The sequence below is a fragment of the Dermacentor silvarum genome, chromosome 9, assembly GCF_013339745.2.
Source record: "Dermacentor silvarum isolate Dsil-2018 chromosome 9, BIME_Dsil_1.4, whole genome shotgun sequence".
Lineage (NCBI taxonomy): Eukaryota > Metazoa > Arthropoda > Arachnida > Ixodida > Ixodidae > Dermacentor > Dermacentor silvarum.
The window spans coordinates 17705541-17732198 of NC_051162.1; the positions used below are offsets into that span (position 1 = coordinate 17705541).

At 47.1% G+C, this 26658-nt stretch overlaps 1 protein-coding gene across 1 annotated transcript in view; it reads right to left on the reverse strand.

Moving 5' to 3' along the window:
* The window catches only part of LOC119464663 (probable cytochrome P450 12a4, mitochondrial), a 44440-nt gene extending 18338 nt beyond the window's left edge, over window positions 1-26102 (reverse strand). The window contains exons 1-3 of the mRNA XM_037725674.2: window positions 25917-26102; window positions 17231-17400; window positions 4579-4657 (exon numbers count right to left, since the gene is read on the reverse strand). Coding sequence (XP_037581602.2) covers window positions 4579-4657; window positions 17231-17400; window positions 25917-26102 — 435 coding nt within the window. The remainder of the gene's footprint in view (window positions 1-4578; window positions 4658-17230; window positions 17401-25916) is intronic.
* Between the last annotated feature and the right edge of the window lie 556 nt (window positions 26103-26658).

The window sequence follows — 26658 nt, forward strand, 5'->3', positions numbered from 1 at the left end:
TTGTTTTGTGCGGTTTAATCACGCATAATTAGTGTGTACACCTTATATCAGATGGGAAGCTATCGCTGTTTTCGTGACGTCGCGTGACAGACAGGCGAAGTTGGGAGTTGGCCGAATATGCTTTGACCAATCGTCGAGGCTGAGTGCAGAAATTGGAATCAAAACACTTTGGAATCATTTTAGGTTATAGCGCACAAGCTTACAGACGGGCACGCCCAGAGTACGGATTAAAGGTATGACGCAGCCGTGAGTCATTCGGAATGAAAAGCGGTATATAGGTTTTGGGGAAACAACAGTTTATTTATTTATTTATTTATTTATTTATTTATTTATTTATTTATTTATTTATTTATTTATTTATTTATTTATTTATTTATTTTTTGGTTAGACGTTTTGAGATCTCCGACACTTGAGATCGCTCAGTAAGAACGTTTTGAACTGTGTTTAGATTGTTTATTTTAGAAGCTCACCGATGTTTTCAAAGCAATGGTTTGCGCCCGCATAAATTTCTAAATTTTGTTTACTCCATATTTCGTTCCTATCTTTAGCAAATAGGCTTGTTTATGTATGACATACGCTTGCAACGTCAAGTCATGGTTATTTGTTTAAGGCCTGTAGTGGCGCCTTTGAGTATCGCTTCACTTTTCGGAAGTGTTCGCGAGATTTTTCTTTGAAGCTAAAGCACGTTATTTGGAAGAACCGTTGTTTAACTTCATAATCTTTTAAAGTGTTTGTACCGTTCCTTAAAGCGTGTGTTGCGCCGACACAAAGAAGCAAAGTGTTGGTGCGTGTCTCCCACGTGTATTTAGACGACGACAGCATTTTGAGTTTCGTTTAGTGCGTGGAAGTACTTGGAAATAAGCGCGAATCTTCATGTAGTCATGAGCGCGTAATTTACGCGATATTTTTTTCTTTAGCACGTGTCTGTGGACAAGAGAAGAGAAAGATTAGTGCGTGGAACGCACGTATGTCAAGCTAGTAGTTTTGATCGCAAAGTTGGAGCGACTCTGATAATACATTCATCAAGAAAACCCGTCTCTCAGTGGCATTAACACGTGCGGAAAAACCGGATGTAGAGTACGAAGAGATTGTTCCTGGCGCTTGTGCTGCGTATGATATTTCAATTACCACTTATTTAGGGCATTCTTGTGTATGTGTTTGGTCTTGTGCAGCGCGACAGTCTGGTCTAGTTGAACTCAGAGGAACATGAGAGCTCGCATTGGCGGCACAAAATTTTGGGGTCCAAATGACTGGGTCAAGCGAAGCCTGTTGCATTTAAGCGGTTTGCGGGCGCTTGCGCGCCATGTGGTGCTTTGTCTCTGGGAATGACTCTTCCGTATTGGATGTTGCGAGAACGTTGTGAATTCTGGTCTAATTTCAAAATTGTGGGCTTCAGCGAAGGTTTAGTAATTTGATAGCTGTTTTTGTGCTTTTATTAGGTAAGGCAGGTACGTTGGTTTGTTCGCTAGACCCGATGGCTCTCGGTGCGAGCACGGCGCTTTCCTGTACCCTGTAGTCGTATGTGTGCTTGTGTGTTCCCAGGGAGAAGGCCACAACAAAGTTAATGCTGGGACCTCACGCTCGAGTAGGTCATCAGCCATCAGTTCTAGAAAAAAACCGAGGTCACGACTGACCAGCGACGCTTCGGGCAACTTGACAGCTGGTCACCCTCAGGTTGGATCTCCCGGTATCGTAGGAGTCTGTTATGCCCCAAGTCGGCCGTGCGCATTCCTTAGGTTCTTCCCGCAAGGGAGCCACGTGATCAGTGCCCGCCCAGACAGTGACGACTCCGGCATAGACAGTGACGAGCCAACAAAGTAGCTCGGTTCGGGGCGAAAGCAACCACCGCCCTCCATGGATGCGGTGACCAGCGCGAAGGCCTCTCCTGACCCTGACCAGATGACCGTCACAGAGAGCAGGCAATCAGCTCGACGACTTACGTGGAAGCAGTGTGAAAGCCCGGTTTCCAGACTGCCTCCTCCTTGTTTGGAAGGTTGGATATCAGTGCCAGAGTTCTGTGAACAGTACAACCCCCTGCGATTGGCCGTACTAAGAACATCGAATTTCCTCGTGTAGGGAACTACGAAGGGCGGCTGTTTTATAAGCGGACACCTTGGGTGCAATGACGTGTCCTGACGTGTTGTGATGTGTGTTGAGACATGTAGTGAGTCAGATAGTCTAAGTGCTCCTACATGAAGTGGGGTTCCTAATCTGAAGCCACTGTTCATATTGTAATATGAACCTTTCTTTATCTCTCTCCTACTCCGGGACGTACTCATCCCTGTGGCTGGAAGGATCTCCGGCATAAACGCTACCATGAGTCCCCAAAACATGTCTCCACATTACGAGTTTCGGCGGTAGTACTACGGCATGTTGTTTCATTGCTCCAGTGCTAATCGCAATAACGTCGGCATGTATTGTGAGATAGGTTCTGCCAGAATTTTGCTCTTGCCTCATTTTCAGTAATCAGTCGCTATAAGTCGAGCATTTGCGGCGAAATCTTTGAACAGTGTCGGGTTTCAACACAACCTTCTTCGTTCGAGGCATCCTGGCAACTGCAGAGACCGGAGCAGGGCGCAAATAGGGGGTGTGACGTCACTGAACGTCACATTCGTTCATTTCGGTACACATAGTAGGCTCGATGTCTAATGGAGAGACCTAGTAAAACTTGATGAACTAAAGCAGGTGAGGCGACTATTTGTCGCCGCTCTGTTTCAAAGGATAAGTCAACAAAAATCATCATGGTTCCGAAAGCGCCTTGAGTGCGCTGCATTTATTTGTTTAAACTTTATTTTCCCGGCCCTTTTTTTCCTGTAGTCGCTGTAAGAATTCTCATGGGTCCCCGTTATTACTTCGGAGTTCATTTGTATGAACACGTTGACTTGATTGATGTGGGCTTCCAGTAGTGGCTATACGAGTTGTGTCGAGCGTTGCTCTTCGGGTTCTAGCTCGCCCTGCCGTAGGGAAGGTAGGGAGAGCTGTCTGACCGAGTTAAAACGTGTGGAAAGGAAAGTGTCCTAGAGCATTCACAGTAAGTGTAGTGTGCGTTGGCGTACATTCCACATACATGGCATGCCGGTTTGCCAGGTTTGCTCTGAATGTGGTCTTAAATAACATCGCAGGGTAGCGTAAGCGTTTGTGCTCGGCGGATCAATACACCTCCTTCTGTAGTGTTCGTTATGGGGACGGTGAAAATATGCCACTGTGTTTTGTCACTTTAGTCAATTACAGCATACTTTTCAATCTTCGATTACCACACCTCTTGGGCAAAACGTGTGAGGCCACTTGCTGGTGTTTCTCGGCTTTATGGCCAAGAGGTAAATCATGAACTCATTTATTGGCCTATATTTTCTGCTGACCTGGGACCTACTCCAGGAGAATCTGTAATTTGCGGTGTTTCTGCAAAATTAATTGAGTGCAGTATGAATATTATTGAAGAGTGCATTTTTTTCTAAAGGCGTATAATACCCTCAACTATCCGAACGAATTGTGATGTCGCTCTCCCGTATGTGTAGGCCAATGGCTTTTGTTTTCCAACATCATGCGTCTATGGGAGACGGTACTGCTTCGTGACTGCGGGTTTTCTGGCATTTTGGTGCAACGACTGGCTGTGGTAGCTTTCTGCAAGTTATGAGCAGCCTTAAGGTAATAGGTGTCTTGGACACACGGCACTTAGTGATCAGCAAGAGCTCTTGGTCTGCCTTAGTGAATGCCCACACTCATAGTTTAAGGGACATTTAGAACATTAGTATTCGGGATACGTGCAAAGAGGGGGAAGCTGCATGACGAACTCTGATGTGTCGCAATCACCGCTGGTGGCACATCAGTTGCCTTGCACGTTCGCGCCATTTTGTTTCAGCCACGTTCCACAACGACCAGGCACTGCGCTGGCACATTGCTCTTTGTACGACAGACACTGCAGTGATTTATCAGCTTTGTATTTACGATAACAGATATCAGAAAACATTCTCTAAATATCCACATTGTTCTCAGACGAAAATACGTGTTTTCGAAGTAAAAAGTAACTAAAGATAAAATACCCTTCGACATAACTGTCATAATAATTATGTAATGAAACCTGCAAGAGTTGTCAAAAGCATGATCAACTGACAGCAAATATTATAGAGATATTTTACACGCGCACGTAACTATTATTGTTTATCACCGAAACACGGAAGTTTCATTGCGCTATCTCCCTCGCGAACTTTGCGCAGACGTCATTACTGATGAACAACTTGCTGAAAGGTAAACGAACGCCGTCGCCCTTTTCAGGTTACAGCTCTAAAAATTGTAGTGGTCTTCAGCACTTTTTGTGACCGCCTTCGAATTAATATCTGCAAACGATCATGCACTGACGCTCTAGTTTTTATCTGAGCCTAAGCCATGAGCGCGAGCAATCGAGACGTTACAATAGTGGTAAGAAATTCGACCAGCTAAAATGTGACGGCACATTGCAACGTCGGCATGTCACATAGCTTACCCCTTTTACTTTAACCTTCTTTTCGTAAGTACATAAAACGTGTGGTTTAAAATACGGACTACCTACATTGATATGTAAATGGCGTTATTCATACTTACATTAGCGGGTATGCAGTAACCTGACATTACGACGTCATGGTTTATTTTCCTGTTTACTCCAGGTATGATGGGGTGAAATCTGAAAAAAAAATATTCAGTACCCAATACATGCGAGCTAAGATGATGCTTGTCAACATTATACAGCAATATTTGAAACTACTCATTCAACATATGATAGCACTACTGCCACTTAGCTGGCTCAAGCAACTTTTCTTCGAAAGCGTAAATGTCCTACATTTAATTTTTTGCAGGTGTTAGACGATATGTTCACGCACCCGATAAAATTGAACAAATCTAGCATGTCCTTTATATGAAACTTGCAGAAATGCCTACTTTGCCAAGAAGTGGGATGATTCTCGTCATCGGAAACTGTGTGTACAAGGACAGCCATGGACACCGTCCATGGCCACCAGAGAGGACTACGATCATCTGTTGGTGGACAACGTTCGGCACTCTTGGGATGATAGCAAAAAAGCTATCGTTCGAGAAAGCCGTCGGTTGACTGCTATAGAGAATGATTGACGGTCTCGAGCGCAATACTTCACGCTTTTGAATTTAAATGCACTTGACCTCATTAATAAAATTTAAAACTTTAACTGGCTTATTAAATGTCCTATTCCATCAGTTATCTGTGTGACTGAGACTTGGCTAAACGAATCCATTCTTGATCATAAATTCTTGTCTCCTGGTTACACAGTTCTAAGAAAAGACAGGCCTTCTGGCCATGGTGGCCAAGTAGCACTTTTAGGGGCGAAGCACCTTAGGGCCGAACCTTGTCCCTCGTCGTCGTCCGTTGTCCGTAGCTCTAGTTAGCATGGATACCGCTAGGGGCGCTGCGGTGCACACGGGCTATATAAGCGCTGCATATACTTTACACATGTGCAATATATATATATATATATATATTGCACATGTGTAAAGTATATATATATATATGTGTAAGCACATAGTAAAGCACATGTGTAATGTATATATATATATGTGTAAGCACATATATATATATATATATGTTTGTATATATAGATGTATATATATATATAGGGCGTCCCAGCTATCACGCAGCACAATTTAAAAAAAAGAGGAACGGCGTTACGCGAAGCCAACGTAGTGTGTATTGTATCCAGTGCAGTGGAGTAGCCGCCAGTAATTTTTTTGTTGCTTAGATTTAATTAGCTAATTGTAATTATTTACCTAACGCGAAAAGTACTGCCCTAATTATCAAAGTGTCAATGAAAAAAATTGTAGAGCGACATGAAAAACTACCAATACAGCTTTCTGTTGCTCCGTACGTGCTACATAAAAGTGTTTTTCCGAGTGTGAAAGAAGCCCGCGAATACACGTAAAGTGCCTCGAGCGACCAGTCACGCGGCGATTCTGCGTGTATTTGCGGGCTCTTTTCACGCTCCGAAAAACACATTTATGTTTAAAACTGTCCTGAATTTTGAGCGTGCTGACGACACTTCTATTTTTGCTTAACTTGCATCATGTTTTGATGATTTTGTGTCTTGTAGTGAACACTCCGGTGTTGATATGTTCACTAACCAATTTTATAGTATAGTTAATGAGTGCATAGGACAATTTGTTCCTCAAAACAGTATAAAACGACATGCTACACACCTTTGGTATACAAGACCAATCATACAGCTCAAACGTCGCATTAAACGCCTGCGAAAACGACGGAGTTCACGCAATAATGACGGGGAGTCCCTAAATAAATTACTTAAATCTGAACTAAAGCGAAAATGAGTGAAGCTAGAAAGCTTTATTTTAATACCACAATATCCTTTTTTATGAAAAGTAATCCACTTAAGTTTTGGAAAACCATCAAACCTGCTATCTCCTGCCCGTCATCCTCCGTAATAAATAATGTGTCCTGTTGACCCTTCGACAATCTCGGAGGCGTTTAACGGCTATTTCAAATCTGTGTTTCAAGAATACAATGGTACCACCCCTGACATTGGTATTATGCAGGAAATGGCTCCGTTTCCAAGAATTGAAATTAGTTATACTGACATTTAAAATCTTCTCTTCAACATCGACACTACTAAAGGTGCCGGACCGGATAGTATACCAAACACGTTCTAATACGACAGCGTCAAGGGCCCCGCTATTTATTTATTTATTGATCACAATACCCACAGCGCCCGTAGGCATTACAGCGGGGGGGGGGGGGGGAGGGGGGAAGGAAACAAAGAACCAATCAATAAAGCAGGCACAACAAAACATGTACCTGGAACACTTTCATACTCGCACATACACACAAAAACACTATCTTACTTCAGTGGGCGTATAGAGTTTGAACATACATCATTTGAAAAAACCGTTGCGACATCGGATGGTAACTTGTCCCATTGGCTTATGGTTCTGGGCAAAAATGACATTTTAAACGCTTCAGTTTTGCACGCTTTTTCTTTACCCTTATTTTCATGGTTCAGCCGTTCAGAAACATAATCGTGCTTGGAAAAATATTTCCCGGGGTCTATACCTGTTCGAGAGTGGAATATGTTGTGAAAAATTTCAAACTTAGATATTTCCTGCGTTGCTGCAGTGATTCCCAACCGAGGCTTTCTTTTGCTCTCGAAACACTGAAATTCTTGGCATAATTTGAACAAACAAAACGAACGGGTATGCTTTGAATTCTTTCTAAACTGTTTACGTCACGTGCCGACCACGGATCCCACACAGCACACCCATTATCCAGAACAGATCGGACATTTGATTTGTACAATCATACCTTTGTCTCCAGCGGCAACTTTTTTGCATTTCTGCGCAGGAAACCTAGAACGCGGCATGCTTTAGTTGTGATGTGATCAATGTGACGGCTCCAAGAAAGAACAGTTGTGAAATAAACGCCAAGATGTTTGTGCTCCTGAACTGATAATATTGTTACAGTGCGTCAAAGGTAGTGGAGCGGCAGCATCAGCAGCAACAACATTAGGAGAGCAGCGAGGAAGAGAAGGACGACGTGTAGTATCGGCACCCACTTGCCCTACGGCTTTCTGCAATAAACGCCTTCTACACACCCCGTAACAGAGTGGTGGAAGGTGCTGGGTATCTAAGCATCCAACGACGGAATCGCTACCCCCTGAACCTCGTCGCAGCCGTCGACTGGCGGGACTTCCACCATCCTCAGCAGCAGGCATGTCCCGAGAAACTGAAGCTCCGAGACCGACGGGTTCTTCGCAACCGTACAAGGAGCCACCCAGCTTTGCCGGGACTGGCGGTGAGGATGTGGACGAGTGGTTGAAGCAGTACCGACGGGTGAGCAAACATAACGGCTGGGACTCCACCTCTCAGCTGTCAAATGTTGTGTTCTCGCTCACGCACACTGCTCTCATGTGGTACGACAACCACGAGAACACGCTTACGACCTGGGATACATTTGTCCAAGAACTGAAAAGGTGCTTTGGGGACTCCGCAGCGAAGAAGAAGCGAGCTGAACAGACTCTGTCCCAAAGGGCCCAACTCTCTGGCGAGACATGTACCATGTACATAGAAGAGGTCCTCAAGCTATGTAGACTCGTGGATTCAAGCATGTCTGATGAAGATAAGGTGGGTCATCTTCTCAAGGGCATAGCTGAAGATGTATATCAGTTCTTGATTGCTAAAGAAAACCTGACATCTGTGGCCGACGTCATCCAACATTGTCGCACGTTTGAAGCACTGAAGATGCGTCGCGTGGCACCGAAATTTGGCCGTTTGGCTAATGTGCCGACATTGGCCTGCGTTGACGCGAGCACACCATCCGATCTGTCGTCTACAATACGACAGATAGTTCGGGAAGAGCTCCTCCGGTGCCACGAAATCGGCCGTTATGGTAGCGGCGACGCACGAGGCAACGAACCCGGACTACCAGCTACGTCGTGGCAACCCTCTATTAATGCGGCGAACGTGGACGATTATAGAGCTGTGCTTCCATCTGCACCCACCAACCGGCCACGCTTCAACAACGAGCAGCAGCACCGCACTTCTTATCCGGCGCAGCGGTACCGTACCACTTATTCGGGGTACAGAGAATACGACGATCATGACCGATACCCCATGCTCGGTGGCGGAAATGAAGGCTTTGAGCAGCACCGTGAATTTCGGCCTCCTCGTGTGTGCTATAGTTGCGGGGTCCCTGGCCACATCGCCAGGTTTTGTGACCGCCGCCGACCTTTCCGAGAACCTTCACGAGCGACGTACCAGTCAAATTATCAACCCTTTTCCGCGTCATGGCCTCCACGCCCGCCAACCAATCGTGGAATTCGCCAAGGTAGCTTCCGGAACCCGTCACCAGCCTCCGATCGCAGCTTAACGCCACCGCCTGCTCCACGTACTCGGCGGTCTCCATCGCCGCGGCGTCGCCGGCTATCCCCACCACCGGAAAACTAGGCAGTGCGGCCGATGGGGGTGAGGTCGCTGGATACCGTTCGCTGCCAACCGACATTCCTCCGCCAGTTTTCATGCTGAAAAACAAAGTGCACGTGCTTGTTGACGATATACCTACAATGGCTCTTGTGGATACTGGGGCAACAATTTCCGTGATGAGCTTAAATTTTAAAGCCCTACTGGGACAAAAAGTGATGTTTTCTTGGGACAATATTTCCACGTTTCGTAGTGTTAGTGGTGACACGCTGTGCCCGATTGGTGTTTGTACTGCGGATGTGTGTTTGTGTGGCAAAGTATTTACCACTGAATTCGCCGTTATTCCTCGATCCACGCATGATGTTATTTTAGGCATCGATTTCTTGCAGGAGTGTGGTGCAACCGTTGACTGTCGAAGTGGGGAGCTTTCGGTACAGCGCGAGGTTATAACAGGACTCATGGAGAACTCGCCACGTGAAGAAGGTGCCTTTTGTGTTTCGGAGGACATCGTCATTCCCCCACTATGCGCTGTATGCGTTCCGGTCATTTGCTTTGGTGCCAACCCCGCCACATTTGAAGCCGCGACGGAGCCGCTTCATTCGGCCTGTGTAAAGAAGAACGTTTTGGTTCCGCATTGTTTAGTATCGGTAGTTGAAGGACACTCTGGATTATGGGCAATGAACTATGCGGCCCAGCCCATACTTCTCCCTTCTGGCATGAAGCTCGCTCTCTTCAAAGAAGAGACACCGGCGTTACTGGCTGTACTCGGAGCTGTAGACGAGTCCCTCGATCCCTGCCCATCGGACTCGAAACTACTTCAGATGGTAAGCAAGTCGCTCAGCACGAGTGAGCGCTACACGTTACTGGATGTTCTATCCAAGCACTCGCAAGTGTTTGACTTTTCGCAGACTGACACGACGTCCCAAATTCCGACATCTCGAGTACGCCATCGTATAAATACCGGATCAGCGCACCCTATACGACAGAAGCCGTACAGAGTATCCCCGACTGAGCGCAAGATAATTGGCGAGCAAGTTCAGGAAATGCTGAACAGAGGGATAATTCAGGAGCCCGCGAGTCCCTGGGCTGCACCTGTCATCCTCGTTAAAAAGAAAGATGGCAGTTGGCGATTCTGTGTTGATTATCGGCGGCTAAACAATGTTACCAAGAAAGATGTCTACCCACTTCCGCGTATAGATGATGCCTTAGACTGCCTTCATTCGGCTTCTTACTTTTCTTCTGTAGACTTGAGATCCGGCTACTGGCAAATCCCGATGCATGCCGAGGATAAGGAAAAAACAGCGTTCGTAACACCCGATGGACTTTTTGAATTCAATGTCATGCCGTTCGGCTTGTGCAACGCACCCGCCACCTTCGAACGATTCATGGATACTATTCTGCGAGGTCTAAAGTGGGAAATATGCATGTGCTACCTCGACGATGTTATTATTTTTGGACGCACATTTCACGAGCACAACACGCGTCTTGGTATTGTACTCAGCTGCATACAGAAGGCTTGTCTTGTTCTCAACTCTAAAAAGTGTCATTTTGGTGAGCGCCAAGCCTTAGTGTTGGGACATCTTGTGGACAAAGACGGCGTCAGGCCTGACCCTGCGAAGACAGAGGCTGTTGAAGCATTTGAACCACCTCAGTCCGTCAAACAACTTCGCAGCTTTTTAGGACTCTGCTCCTATTTTCGACGGTTCATTCCTCGATTTGCTGACGTCGCTTATCCCTTGACCAGCCTCCTGCACAAGAACGCCGCTTTCGAGTGGACGCCTGATTGTTCTGCTTCCTTTCGACAGCTGAAGTTTCTGCTGACGTCGCGACCAATCCTCCGACACTTCAATCCTTCCGCGCCAACAGAAGTCCACACAGATGCGAGTGGTGTAGGTCTTGGTGCTGTTCTGATTCAGCGCGTGGATGACAAAGAGCACGTCATCGCCTACGCAAGTCGGTCATTAAGCAAACCCGAGCGTAACTACACGGTGACTGAGCAGGAATGTCTTGCTGTCATTTTTGCGGTGCAGCGATTTCGGTCGTACCTGTATGGGCGTCACTTTACGATCGTTACCGACCATCATTCTTTGTGCTGGCTCGTGAATCTTCGCGATCCATCTGGACGCCTTGCACGATGGGCCCTGCGTCTGCAAGAGTACAGCTTCACTGTATCCTACAAGAGCGGCCGACGACATGCTGATGCCGATTGCCTTTCCCGGATGCCTCTTAGTACAACGGAATGCGACGCCGAAAGTTTCGACCACCTCATCGCATCCGTACACCGTGATTTCCCAGATGCCACAACCTTCGCAAGAGAGCAACGTGATGACCCGAGTTTAGAGCCACTTTTCTCTGCAGCGAAAGAGTCGACATCATGTAGTTTTTGTGTTCGGGATGGACTGTTGTATAAGAAGAATTTTTCCGCGATAGGTGCACAGTTTCTTCTGGTGGTGCCAGAAGCCCTCCGCTCTTCTGTTTTGCGCGTCGTGCACGATGATTCAACTTCAGGTCATTTAGGCTCCACGCGGACACTCCATCGAGCCAAAGAAAGGTTTTACTGGCCTCAAATGCGCAAGACCACGGAGACATACGTAGCCACTTGCGCCGAGTGTCAAAGTCACAAGAGACCTACTGCAGCTCCAGCCGGTTTCTTACAGCCTGTGGTGCCACCCAGTTCCCCCTTTGAGCAAGTCGGCATCGATCTCATAGGACCGTTCCCACGTTCTTCCACAGGCAACCGCTGGATCATAGTATGTGCCGACTACCTGACTCGGTTCTGCGAGACGGCAGCACTACCCTCTGCAACTGCAGGCGAGGTTTCCCAGTTTATGCTACATTGCATTATACTTCGGCATGGTCCCCCTCGAGTGATCATTAGCGACCGTGGCCGTCAGTTCACAGCTGATGTTGTTGAAGAACTTCTACGTTTGTGCGCCTCCAACCTGCGACACTCAACGCCTTACCACCCGCAAACTAATGGGCTGACAGAACGCACGAACAGAACACTTGTGAACATGATTTCCATGTACGTAAGCTCGGACCATAAGAACTGGGACGAAGTATTGCCGTTCGTCACATACGCATACAACACCGCGCAACATGAGACCACTGGATACAGTCCGTTTTTCCTGCTCTACGCGCGTCCGCCGAGGTACACTTTGGACACTATCTTCCCTTTTGGCAGTCACGACGACGCTTGTATCGCGGAAACTCTCTGCCGAGCAGAGGAGGCTCGGCGCATCGCTCGATTACGTACTCTAGCTTCGCAAAAGCAGTACAAATCCCGATACGATAGTCGACATCGGCAAGTCACTTACGAACCGGGTGACCTAGTGTGGCTATGGACTCCCGTGCGTAAACGCGGTCTATGTCAAAAACTGCTCGCTGACTATGGTGGACCGTTTATTGTGCTTGAACGTCTCAGCGAGGTGAATTATAGAATTGCGCGCCTCACTTCCAGTGGGAGACGGTCATCCAGGACCGACATCACGCATGTAGCCCGCCTGAAGCCGTTTATTCAACGAAAGCCCCACTGACTACTCGCCCGGAGGGCTTCGTCTGCGAGAGGAGCCATGTTACAGTGCGTCAAAGGTAGTGGAGCGGCAGCATCAGCAGCAACAACATTAGGAGAGCAGCGAGGAAGAGAAGGACGACGTGTAGTATCGGCACCCACTTGCCCTACGGCTTTCTGCAATAAACGCCTTCTACACACCCCGTAACAATATTGTGGTTGAATTTAAAGAGTAACAGAAGTCATGAGTTGTTCTTTTCCTCGAAAAACGCATATGAAGAAAATGTCGCGGAAAATCCGGCGTCGGTGTCAGCGTCGTCCGTGGCGGAAAACATTATCCACAACCACCGCACCCGCAAGGTGTTAGTGCAGGATATAATCAATCCAAACCACCCCAACCGCGTAGGCCCTTCGTTCTGGTGCAGGCTTTTGGTGAACAAAAATCTAATTTTTCACAGTGAAATCCGAAAGAAAAATGGTAAAGCACAACTTAAGCACAACCTACAGACATGGCGGCGTCGAACTGTTATTTGAATGCAGCAGAAAACAATTCTGTTACGAGAAAACTCAAACGCAAACCTCTTTTGCCAGCATTTCTACCATAAAAACACCGGTTCACTCGGGTCGTCTACTTGCGAAAATAATATCCATATGGCGTTGGCATCCTCGGCAGGTCAAAAATGCGTTTTCCGACACGCATGCGCGCCGGGACGATAGCAAACAATTCATAAAACAACAAAATAAGGTCCTAGAGCCTTCACATTTTAATACGACTTATATTGCCCCTGGAGAAACGTCTTTCCAGAAATGCATTTCTGTTTAAAAGTGAACCTGATTTTATGGGGATCAGTGTAAGCTTCGTCTTTGTAAGCTAGCTTTCCCACGTTCGTTGTAGCAGTGAATGAAGCCTGCTTGCTGGGTGCGAACGATGCGATGCGAACGGGTCCCAATAACGCTATCGCGTTTTACTGTTAAAGGCGAAGCTTAAGCGTCCTCCAATTTTCTTCTGGCGAGCCGCTTTCCGTGACCCCCAAATAGCCGATCAAACTTGCTCTGCTCACTATTTGCTTTGATGCTTCGTCCATGCTTAAGTCTCCTCTTCAGCTGTGTCTGACAGGTGGAGACAAATACAAGATCAGCGGCATCAATGACTGTGCCCTTTTATCTTTGCTACGCAACGTACTCTTCCCTATTTCTCGTTTTCTCCTTCAGGTTCTTTCTCAGTCAACATCCATGTGACATTACCGGGCCGAAAAGACCTCAGTTGCAGCTTACAACTAGCACCGAACTTCAAGTCACAATTTCCCCATCCCTGTATGAGCACAGCGCGCTGCGTACTCTAAAGGACACGTGTTTTACATACGCTGTGGTTATTACGCCACAAGCCACGTTGGTGGGGAGCGGCATTTCAGGGTCTTTATGTCTTTCTCTGTACCGTGGGCCTATTGCGAGATAGAATCAGGGAATAAGAAAGGCGTGAACACTCAAGCGGTCTGCAAAGGCAAAAACGTTTTACTTCTAAGATTTACGTAACGCGGCTTTTCGCTGATCGAATCGCGGACGGAGCGGTCGTAAATGCCGTTTCTGTGCAAGCGTACGAGCGCTCTGCGACCGCGTAGTATCGCCGTAGTGTACGCGATAGAATGTGCCAGATGAGATTACCAAGAACAAGACTATCTACGCAAAAAAACGTGCAGCTGGCTATCGTTATCTTCTTTCCTTCTTTCTTTCTTCATCTTTTTCTTTACTTCATTTCTTTTTTTTTTAATATTTCCGTTATGACGCGCCGGGGTGGCTCAGTCAGCTAAGGCGTTGCGCTGCTGAGCCCGAGGTCGCGGGATCGAATCCCGGCCCCGGCGGCCGCATTTCGATGGAGGCGAAATCCAAAAACGCCCGTGTGCTTGCGTTGTAGTGCACGTTAAAGAACCCCAGGTGGTCGAAATTATTCCGGAGCCCTCCACTACGGCGTGCCTCATAATCAGAACTGGTTTTGGCACGTAAAACCCCAGAAAGAAGAATATTTCCGTTATGCATTGCGTTGCTTACGTGCACCCTGAAAGTTCGCGCGCTGTTTTATTTGAAGCGCTATGCAGAATGGAACGCTCATTATCTAGCCATAATTTTTTTGTAAATCGTCAGAGACATGTACTGTGCCGACAATTTGGAAAATCGCCAATGTAATTCCTGTGTTTAAATCGGGTAATCAGCAACTCTGTTCCAACTACAGGCCTATCTCATTAACGTGTACGTGTTGCAAACTCTTAGAGCACATTATTCATAAACATGTTCTTCAGTATTTCACTGCTAGTAACATATTGTCGCAGAATGAACATGGTTTTTCTACAACTACTCAACTCATTGAATTCACTCATGATATCGTTTCGGCTCTAAATAATCGAGGTTAGGTTGATGCCATATTCATAGATTATAGCAAAGCGTTTGATATGGTGTGCCACAGAAAACTTCTAGGCTCAGTAAAATTATAAACGATGACAAAATACTTGGCTGGATAGCTGATTGGCTACATTTAAGGTCTCAATATGTTACTTTTCATCACGCACAGTCATCGTCAGCCACAGTAACTTCCGAGTACCGCAGGGCTCGGTCCTTGGGCCGCAATTGTTCATTATTTACATTAATGATGTCACACAGGTCATTAGGGACACACCAGTGAAACTGTGATTGTACGCTGACGACTGCGTGCTCTATACCAGAGTAATTTGCAGACGAGATCAAGAGGTTCTTAATGTATTCTCGTCCTTTTGTGGTTGGAGCAACGCGTGGCAAATGAGTATTAATTACCAAAAAACTGTACAGATGACCTTCACTAATAAAAAAGCAGCCGTTAAGTTTCAGTTGTAGTTGAAATGGGCACTACCTAAATTCCGTGAATACTTTCAAATATCTTGGAGTTACCTTCACTCAAAACGTAAAATGGCACCTTCATATTGAAACAATTTGCGCTAAGGCACTTAGGAAATTTGGATATTTAAAGCGGACCGTCAAGAGCTCTACTAAGGACTGCAAATTAACAGCTTACAAAACCCTTGTCCGACCACTACTACAGTACGCCTCAGTGGTATGGGCACCATACACTGCACTTGACATTAGTAAGCTTGAAGCCATACAAAAGAAAGCAATACGGATCATTTTTCGCCTTTATGACCGCAACTTTTCTCCCTCATCTCACGCATGCGCATTATCGATAGAACCCTTGACTCATCGACGCACACTTGAACGTATCACTTTGCTACATAAGCTCGTACACGGCCAAAGTTGCATTCAAGCACCGATTTCCTTCAGTCATTCAACTGGGCCTGCCACGCGCCGTTCCCACCCACTTAACATTTCTCCTTTCCAGTCGTTTGTATATTGTTTTAAGCATTCTTTCTTTTTTCAAGCGTTGTTTATGTTTGGAACAACCTAGCTGGTTCCTTGCGAGAAAAACCTAATTAAGGGTTTTTGAAAGAACTGTCTAACCACATTTTCTAATTATGTTTCAAACTTATTGAATGTTGTTTTGATCTACTGTCTCGTGTATCCACTCCAGCTATGTCTCGTGTATGGAGACAGCAGTATCTGTAAATAAATAAATAAACAAATAAATAAATAAATCGAAGACGTGGTATCTCCAACAGCTTTACCAGTTGCACATTTGATTAGGTTTTTATATTTTTGACGCATTCCTTATAACCAGAAGCACAAGGTTGTTACTTCGGGCGTGAAATAATAACGGCAGTAGCGGTGACAGGGAAAGATGGGGGGAAAGTATTGGATTTAAATAAGCATGCGACAAATGGTTCCGCTCCCCTGAAATATTAGAGGAGGCAGAGAAGCGCTGCAAAGAATGCCGCAGTGGTATATACCTAATTTTAATCATCGTGCTAGTCGCAAAATCCGAGCTTTTAATGGGATCTCTGTAGTCCTCTTTTGTTCACATGGCGCCATCGTCGTTTCGTTCAGCGAACACGATGATTCGCACGCTTCTTACAGTGCTCATTGGCCTGTTGATGGTGCACCGCCGGTGTTTCATGTTCCACACGGCGCAGTCCGTAACACGACGGGTCATCGTTTTACACGAAGGTAGTTCGTTTCAATTTTCGACAAGCATGTCCCGTTAGACATAGCAAGTCTGTTTAGCGATTAACGAAAAGCTGCTAGCAGCGGTTCCTATTTCCTTTGCGTTATCCTGCTTCATCTCGTGGCATTTGAGGTCGGTAGAAACTCGGTTCGCGTGCTTTCTTGGTCATAAAGAGAATCCGCTTCTTTGTCGTCTGATCCTTGGATGCCGGGCGTCGAGTGGTCTGTCGTTGGAAAGCCTTATTTTGCGCCTCATTCTTCTCCAACTACGGCACGTCAAGTTGTCTACCCGTGCATCTTAACATTTCTCAATTTCTCACATTCATTACCGCAATCTCTCTTGCAGGGCCATGCACATCGATCCAGAGTCGTCTTGGCAGGATAAGTACCGTGTCCGCGCGCACGGCGGAGAGTGGTCATGCAGGAACTTCACAGGCGGTGTATAGTGGTAAACCAGCTTGCTAAATAAAAGCAGCTACGCCTACAGCAGCAGCTGTCGTTCGCAGGGCTCGCCTTTGACTTAGAGGAAATGTTGGTTCCGATTTGTGAGTTCTGATAATTCGTCATTCGCGGCACAAATTAAATAACAATATTGCGAATACCTTCTTGTATAATTAGGCGTACGGAGGCAACAGGGAGAATTTCAGTATAAAAACATAGACATGGGCACGCGGTCACTGACGTAAAAATGCATTGAACTAAATTAACACTTACCGAAGTGCCTCTTTTATGCAGGCTTTGACGTAGTGTAAGTGATGATGAATGTCTGGAGAGAATGTGCCAGAACTGTCCTTTGTTGCAGCGAGAACTTCCTGTCGCGCTTTCTCTTGGGCTGCTGGGTTCATTGCTAACCGATATAACGTGTAGGTGGCAGCACCAGAAGTCTGAAAGGACAAATACAAAAGCGTTGTGCTGTGTTTAAATCATGCAGTCCAAATACGAAAATGATACAGTGACGCTCGTAGTTAGCTAAAGATTTTTAAAAAAAGTTTCACGTAAATTATGCAGGTAGTAGGACACTTAATTCTTCTTCTGTGTATTCCTGGTGCTCGAGCTTAACTTGCTGTTCGCAAATCTTAAGGCATTACAAATCGACAACTACAACTTCTCGTATACAAGTGAAGACTGTACTTGCATCAAATCTATTTGCATCTTCCTTTTGATTATGCATTCCATCATAATTTAAAACGTTTTCTTCCTACTCATGGCTATCTTAGTGGAAGTGTGCTTGCCTTTGTTCCTTCCACGAATTCCTTTCACACACTGGCTAGAAGATGGCAGTTCAGTTCTGCGGAATCCTTTAAGGTGGAGGAGGTGTTGTGAAAGGGAAATGTTGTCGTCCACCCGAATGTAGCACGAAGCCACAAAGCAGAAAGAGCGCTTCACAGTTGAGGGGAAAAAAGTGCGAAATTTGTACAAAATTGCAATTTGTGCACAAGAAAGTGCAAAATGTGTTGTCTTGCCGAAAATTCTTACAGTAAATGACGGAGTGAGAGCTGCATAAACAGGAGTGCCAGGTGCTTGAGAAAAATTCTGGGATTGACGTGGAAATACCATGATCTGATTTTGAGGCACGCCGTAGTGAGGCTTTCCAAATTAAATTTCACCACCTGGGATAATTGAACATGCACCCAATGCATGGTTCATGGCGTTTCTGGAATTCGCCTCCATCTAAAGGCGGCTGCGTGGCCGGGATATCGTCCAGTGGCCTCGTGCCTAACAGCTGAACGCCATATCCAAGAGGCCGCCGCAGCGAGCACCAAGTGCTCACGTCTGTTTCCGCTACGCGGTGTTCACGGTATGTCCGTGTAAACGTAGCTATTGCAGATTGCGCTCTTTTGTTGCAAATGGAAATTTTTCTCAGAGGCGTCATTGCAGATGACGGCGGCTTCAGATTTACCGTAACCGAAACTGGTAAGTAAGGCCACAAAACACGAAATGAACTTAAGTTTATGCACAAGGATGCCTCTGTGCGAAAATTGAAGTTCGGTCGAAAATTGAGTGGAGATGAATCAGCACTTTAGCAAAAACAGTCAAGTATTCGTCACCGCTCCTATTTATACAACACTCTATGCATGTAAGATAGCGCTTCAATATTTGCAACCCTCTGGCCGCAGTTGGACAGAACACTGCGAAAATTCTTCTTTCCTAAGCGTTCGGGTGTCTATAAATTCTGCGGGATACTATATCTTACGCTAATGTCTGGGGCTACAATTTTCTAGCTCTATCAGAATTTAGCAGGTGCACTTGATTGAGTCGTCCGAAATCAGAATGCCTTTTATGGAAAACGAGGCTCTTCAACCTATAAGTCACGTTTTAGTTTTCCACTGCGCTGTGATGTTTTATTTTCTTAAAAAGACAGCCTGAAATGTTCAAGTGCGTATTTTAAGTTTTCATGGTAAAAGTGAGCCTGCAGCAGAGCTTCCATCGCTTTTTTTAATCCGCACACATAGAGCGACCAGACAACTTCGTGTCAACCTTTTTGTGCGCGTTTTATGCAATCAACAAGGAATCCGTAATTCATCTAACCCCTTTTCTATATCACGATAGCCGACCGCTATTTAGATGCAACTGGTCCGCTGTCGCTGCTCTAAAGGTTTATTACCTGCAGGTTACTAAGCACGAATAATTTACGCAAGGCACATGGAACACACAAGGACAAGCGCTTGTACTCACGCGTAATTTATTCGCGCGTAGTTTCCAAGTTTATTTTAGCATATAATGACTGCATACCCTCATACCAGGTATTCAACAACGCAGGGCTGCATGTCTGCAGTGATGGGTACCACACTGGAAATTTGTAGATCAACCTACACTAATGTATGCTGGCGGCCTAGTTGGTCACGCGTTCTTCGTGGCAGCAGATGTCACAGCACATACAAAGCGTTGTTGTTTCAATGCGATGGTATTACAGCTGCACTACAACTACTTTGGAGGTATCATGTCTGGCCTGAAAAGGTGGCCCAATCCCGAAGACAATGCAGTCTGAAAAATGTGAGTTGATCCCGCAGGCAGCGTGGTCCAACACCGGAAGAACGCAGAAAACATGCACGTGACGCACGCGCCAAACGTCTCAAAGAACACCTTGAGCACGAGAGCAGCATGCGTGCGATCGTGACCCATTGGTTCGAGCTATGGACTGCTGTGCTGGAACACGCCAATGCTGTTAGTGATGGTGGTGGCTAACGCTCCCAGGGAGCAATTCTAGTACACATACCGATACACCCAAGAAATTGGAAGCGAAATGGCCCCGCGGTATCGTTGGTTAGAGCATCGCACGCATAATGCAATGACGTGGGTTCGTATGCCACTTGCGGCCGGTAGTGCTTTCGTTAACTGTCATTTTAAATTATATATCTTAGCTGGATTTCAGACTGTAATTTCCTCCACGCTTTGTGTGTTGTCATTATATACAGGGTGTTTCATTTTAGCTGCACGAATTTGTTAAAAAATTCACTGTGGCAGATAGCACAATTTTAATCCTTGATCTAAACTGCATCGTATCGCGTCTGACACGTGTGCTAGGAATCATTATTTGAGGGGGCGTTGCCCAACTTCTCTGTATATCGTAGCATGATTATCTGAGGGGCGTTGCCACATTTCAATGTATAAAAGAACGGCTCAATAAATCCTGGGCACTCGTGCCCTGGCCACCCGGAACATGGTGTCATGTCAATACATAAACTACTCGCTGAGGCGGCCATTACTTCCACGAGAAATCAAAACGCCTAATTAAATAATTTCCCTAATTACGCTAATGACCTTTTCAATTAAATATTTTACGGCACATATTTCAATTTACCAATTCTAGCCGCTGAGTTCGCAAGGCGTATCCACTTGGAACCTACTCCCAGGACTGAACTAGTTTCGCGATATTAATTTTCAAAGTGTCCAACGAAATGCATGGGCGTATGAAGAAAAAGTTTTGTTTGAGAGATTGTAGTAGGTGGGTTCCTTTTTATTCAGGAGACACGCACCAGAGGAGAAAAGAAATTGTTCGATTAGGCGTCCTCGCGCATCGATACGCGTGTCGCCCCACAAGCTGCTGTGTGCATTCAAATCGCCAAGAACCAGGTAAGGTTCTGGTAATTCATCTATAAATGACTGAAATTCATGCTTGTGTAAAGGATAATGTGGGGGTATGTAGAGCGAGCAAATGGTGACGAGTTTACCCAGAAGTACAGCACGAACGGCTACCGCCTCAAGTGCCGTATTGAGTGGAAGTTGCTGACAGGCTACACTTCTGTCGAGTATGATGGCCACACCACCAGAAGATGCGGCAGAGTCCTCGCGATCTCTTCGGAAAATAATATTCTGACGTAGGAAGTTGGTGTTTCTGGAGTTTAGGTGTGTTTCTTGAACACACAGCACCTTTGGATTGAATTTATTGATAAGTTCTTGGATGTCGTCTAGGTTGTGGATTAGTCCTCTAACATTCCACTGCATTATTGTGTTCATGTTGGATGAAAATAAAAGGCGCTGTGTGTCTGAAAAGGGAGGAGAGTGACTTTACTTTACAAGGCCTTTGTCAGGCCCTGTAATTGGTGTTTTGTCTTTTTTGGAGCGGTCAAGAGAACCTCGCCGCTCCTTCGACGCTACCTGCGCCGTTTGGCTTGGACTGGTGTCCATAGCCTCTTGCGAGGCACTGGACACCCGCTCCAAAGAGCGATGTGTGCGTCGCGTAGACTTCGTCTCGAGCGACGAAGTCTTCGTCCCCACCGTACCGGAGGTCGACAGGACCACTGTGGCCTCTGCAGTGGCTTGGCTGCTGCCGGAGCTTGTAGAGGCCACTGGTGTGGACACTTTGAGAGATGGCAGGGCAGCGTTGGCTGCTCCCACCTTAGGGGCGGGTGGCGTTAGCCTCGGCACGCTAGGCGTGGTCCGGGCTACCGCCAGAGGCCGTTGTGGTGCCGCCCCCCGTTGCACCACTTCGGCGAAGGATGTTTTCAGTGACAATAATGATGAGATCCGTTTTCGAGCTTCACGGAATGTTATATTCTCCTTAACTTTTACTGTAATTATTTCCTTTTCTTTCTTCCAGGCTGGACAAGCTCTGGAGTATGCAGGGTGACTGCCGTCGCAGTTCGCACAATGTAGCTCATCATTATTGCAGTCGTCAGCAGAGTGAGCGGTTGTGCCGCACTTTGCGCAAATAAGCTGCCCTCTGCAGCTCTGGGATGCGTGACCAAATCTCTGACATTTGAAGCAACGTCGCGGGTTTGGAATATAAGCTCGAACATGAAGTTTTACATAGCCGGTTTCGAGAGTCTCAGGTAAACTAGTTGAGTTGAAAGTGAGTATTAAGTGCTTTGTTGGGATTTCGATGTCATTCCGCCTGATTTTGATGCGCTGCACGTGGATTACGCCTTGGTCCTTCCATCCATCCAGGAGTTCTTCTTCATTCAATGTCATTAAGTCTTCATCTGATACCACGCCTTTCACTGTGTTCATAGTTCGATGTGCGCTCACAGAAACAGGTATGTTACCAAAAGCTACGAGGTGTGCGAGTTTGTTGTGTTGTTCCTTGTCTTTGAGTTCGAGGAGCAAATCTCCACTTGACATCTTTGTTACCTTATAACCAGCTCCAATGGTCTCTTTTAGGCACTTGGCCACAAGAAATGGGGAAATTGCTCTAGCTTTCGTAGATGACTGCTCACAGTGAAGGACGTGGAATTTGGGGAAAGTTTCTTTGTTTTTGGGCCAGAATAGCGAGGTTGCGTCGGTGCGTACCCTTTTCGAGGCACGATCGGTAGAAAAGGGGTTTGAGGATCCCATGGAAATAAGTGATTTATTCGGCAACGGCGTCTGCCACCCACCACGGAGCCCAACAAGGGGACGTGGCAGAACATATAAACAAGTCTGCACAGCGCCAGCAGTATGCCGTTACTATAACCCAATATGGTATACCCAAGGTAGGACAGCCACACCAGGTTAACCCTTGCCGCCAGGAAAAGTGGAAGTGAATAGAAAAGATGAGAAGACAGGAAAGATGAAAAGCGGGAGAAAAAGACGAAGATTGGAGAGGAAGACAGGAAAAGGCGACTGCCGATTTCCCCCGGGTGGGTCAGTGGTGCCGTCTATGTGAAGCAGAGGCCGAAGAGGTGTGTTGCCTCCGCCGGGGGGCCATAAAGGTCCGAACACCCAGCATCGGCTCAGCCCCCAGGATCCCCCTTTCCCCAGACACGGCTAAGCCGCGCACGGCTACACGCGGGAGGGTCCAACCCTCATGTGCTCGGGTCCGTGGTGTCGCAACACACCAAACGCCTGCTGACGCAGACGCCCCTGCGGGCAAAGATAGAGTTTTCACAAGAGCCTTGATGACATTGTTAAGGAAGGATTAACAGTGACAACAACGAGGCAAATGACCAAATGGACACCCTTCTGTCAGAGTACGGGAAGATCAAAACAATGGCTTTAGAATTAAGCCATGAATTAGAATTTCAAAAAGGAAGAATTCAAGAGATTGAAGAAGCTAAAAGAAAAGCTACGCTGACATTCTGAAGGATTGTCCAGAAAGGGATGTTCATGAACCCGAAATGCCAACGACTTCAGCCCAGCAATTCACGCTTCTAAGATACAAAAGCTGTATTTCCTATCTGGAGTCGTGTAGTACATTTTCCTGTAGGTGTCATTATCTGGGCCGCGACATTTCGTATACAAGGGCCTGTCCATTGCATTTTGACTGTCTTAAGCCGGTCTGCCAACTACTCACTCTATATCGAAAAGTCTGCGCCAGTATCAACTAAAGCTGTCACGACGTGCCCATCAATGGCTAAGACTAGGTCGGCACTCACAAATTAGTCGGCGTTCCGTGTCTCCGGATTGCTCTGCTTGTTTCTCAGTAATAATGGGGGATTTCCGGCGGTTCGCTGACTTGTAACCTTCCCGCCCCCCCCCCCTCCCCCGGAGGTCTTTGCTTTCAGTTTCCCCGCCGTGGGCTTGGAGAGCGCCATCTGACCCACGTCGGCGAAACTGCGACGGTTCGGCTAAGAATAACGTAACGGAGACGGCGAGCGCGACCGGAGCCTTGTTTCCGAGTGACACTGCCGTCGAAATGTAGATGTCTCTCTGAAAACGGTCGCGGAGTGGCAGGTGACAGTTCCGTGATGCCACCCTGGCGATAAGGGCAAAAAGGATAAATGCGTAATGGTTCTCCACAGTGAAAACGCTATGGTCGGCGATCAGCAGTGCGCCATACGTCGGTCCTGCGAAGCTGGAGTCGCCTGAAATGCTCCCTCTGTATCCGGGCTGCAATAGGTGGCCGCTGGTGGTACTGTGGTACTGGCACGATAGAAAGTGAGCGACGGATTGCCTCTGCGTAGCTGTATGCGCGCGGCTCAGGACACGCCTCAGAGAGTGGATCAGGAGATGCAAATGCTTGCCGGATTTCTTGGCGGGCAACGTCAGCGACCGAAGCAAAGTAAACTCCTTCGGTGTCGCAGTTTGCTTCGATCTCTTCGCGCCCATCATAGAGCCCATCAGGAGTCACAAAAGCAATCTTTTCGCGATCCCGCTCATCCACCTCTATTTGCCAGTATGCACTTTTTAAGTCCATCGATGAGAATAAACGTGCATGCCGTAGCCTTTTGAGGGAATCATCGATGCGTGGTAAGGGATACACACACATCTTTTTTGGTAAGCCGATTGAGCTTGCGAGAATCGATACAAAACCACCGGCTACCATCCTTCTTAACGAGCACCACGGGCGATGCCCAAGGGCTTTTTGACGGCTGGACATCATCTTCAAGCATTTTATTGACTTGTTTCTGTATTGCTGTACGCTCTTTCTCAGCCACGTGATACGGATTCTGTCGGATGGCTATTGCTGTTTTATTGCTGTTTCCTCCGTAATGATGTGGTGTTTCGTCAGTGGAGCTTGACGCACTCGGGAAGTTGTGGAGAAGCAGTCCCTAAAATGGTCAAGCAGCTACCTGAGACTTTATTTCTGTTGCGGCTCTAAACCTGGGTCAACGTCGATGACGGGTGCATGTGGCATCGTATCAGTGCTTGATTCCTCTTGTGCAGGAGAGCAGTGTTGAACATGGTCAATATCGTCAAAGTATGCCACAGCGGTGTCTTTACAGATGTGCCGGCATTCATTGGCAAAAGTTGTCAATAGTACCTCTGTACGACCACTGATTAGGCTGATGACAGCCCGAGCAATGGCAACACCTTGATGGAACAGAAGTGCAGTTAACTGGTTGGCTACACCGTCCTTTTTAAACTGTTCGGCGTAACTGACGGAGACAAGACTGCATAATAGTGGCGGTATGCAGACGTCGTCGTCGGCGACAGGTAACGATGTACGTTGGCGCTCTTCGTCTTGGCTCGTGTCTATACTAGTCGATAAGGTTATATCGCTGTCCCGTATGTTAACCACCGCGCCGTACTCCCGCAACAAGTCCATTCCAAGGATGAGTGATCTGCAGCACTATTTTAAATTCATAAAAGTGGGGACGAAAGCTGTATTTTCTATCTGGAGTCATGCAGTAAATTTTCCTGTAGATGTTATTATCTGGGCTCCGGCATTTCGAATATAAGGGCCCAAATGCACAATTGCATTATGACTTTCTCAAGCCAGTCTGCCAACTGCTCACTTTTTATCGAAAAGTCTGCGCCAGTGTCAACTAAAGCTGTCACATCGTGCCCATCAATCCTTAAGAGTAGGTCGGCCCTCACAAATTCGTCTGCGTTCCGTTTCTCCGGGTTGCTCTGCTCGTTTCTCCGTAATAATGGGGGATTTTCGCCGGTTCGACGACCGGCAACCTTCCCTCCGGAGGTCGCTGCTTTTAGTTTCCCCGTCGTGGGCTTGGAGAGCGCCCACTTGACAAGTCGGCGAAATTTCGACGGTTCGGCGACGAATAACGCAACGGAGTCTGCGAGCGCGACCGGAGATTATCTGAGCTGCCTTTTTCCGGAATGACTGTCGTCGAAGCGTAGATGTCTCTCTGGAAACTGTCGTAGAATGGCAGGTGACATTTCCTGGAAGCCACCCTGGCGATGAGGGCAAAAACGATAAATGTGCCCTGGTTGTCCACAATGAAAACATAATGGTCGGCGATGAGCAGTGCACGACACGTCGGTCCTGCGAAGCTGCGGTCGCCTGAAATGCTCCCTCGGTATCCAGGCAGCAACATTGTTGCCGCTGGTGGTACTGCGTTACTAGCACAATAGAAAGTGAGCGACGGACTGCGTCTGCGTAGCTGTTTGCGCGCGGCAGAGGACACGGTTCAGGGAGTGGCTCAGGAGATGCAAGTGCTTGCCGGATTTCTTGGTGGACAACTTCAGCGACCGAAGCCACAGAAAACTGTTTTGGTGTCGCAGCTTGCTTCGCAATCTCCTGACGCATAATGTCTCTTATCAGTTGCAGGAGCGAGGTCTCGTCTGTCACTGCCAGTACTGCGGCTCCTGCAGGCGCATGTGTCAGGCGTTCGTACTGCCGGCAACGCTGCTGCAGCACCCGCTCGATTGCTGTGACTTCCTTAATGAATTCTTCCACTGTTGTGGGTGGGTTGCGCACGAGACCAGCGAATAGATGTTTTATGACGCCGCGCCTGAGATGGTTCAGCTTCTTCGAATCAGGCATGTTGGGATCCGCGCGGAGAAACAAACGAGACATGTCCGCGGCAAACATGGAAACACTTTTGTTGGGCTTCGGAATGAGCAACTCGAGAAGGCGTTGTGCATTATCTTGGCGATCACTGCTTCCGAAGGCATCAAGTAGCCGACGGCAAAATTCGTCCCACGTTGTCAAATGTGCCTCGCGGTTTTGAAACCACGTCCTTGCTCTACCTTTAAGAGCGAAGTACACATTCGAGAGTTTCTGGTCCGACCGCCACTGATTGACCTTAGCTACGCTTTCGTACTGGTCCAGTCAGTCTTCGGCGTTTTTATACCGTGGAAGCTGGTGGTGACTAGATTGTTTTGAACTGTCACCTGTGTGGGACTTGCAAGCGCCATTTCCCGAGTAGATGAGGTCGCTGACAAAGTTCCTTGCAAGAGACCGAATTCCGGGCACAGACCTTGCAGGCGGCGGCTTGCGCGGTGTCTCGACGCGTGGATTATGTATTGATGGGCTGGATGCAGGGATACTCTCAGGAGTCGTCCCAATCATTAGGCGACGATGGGATACACAACACTTC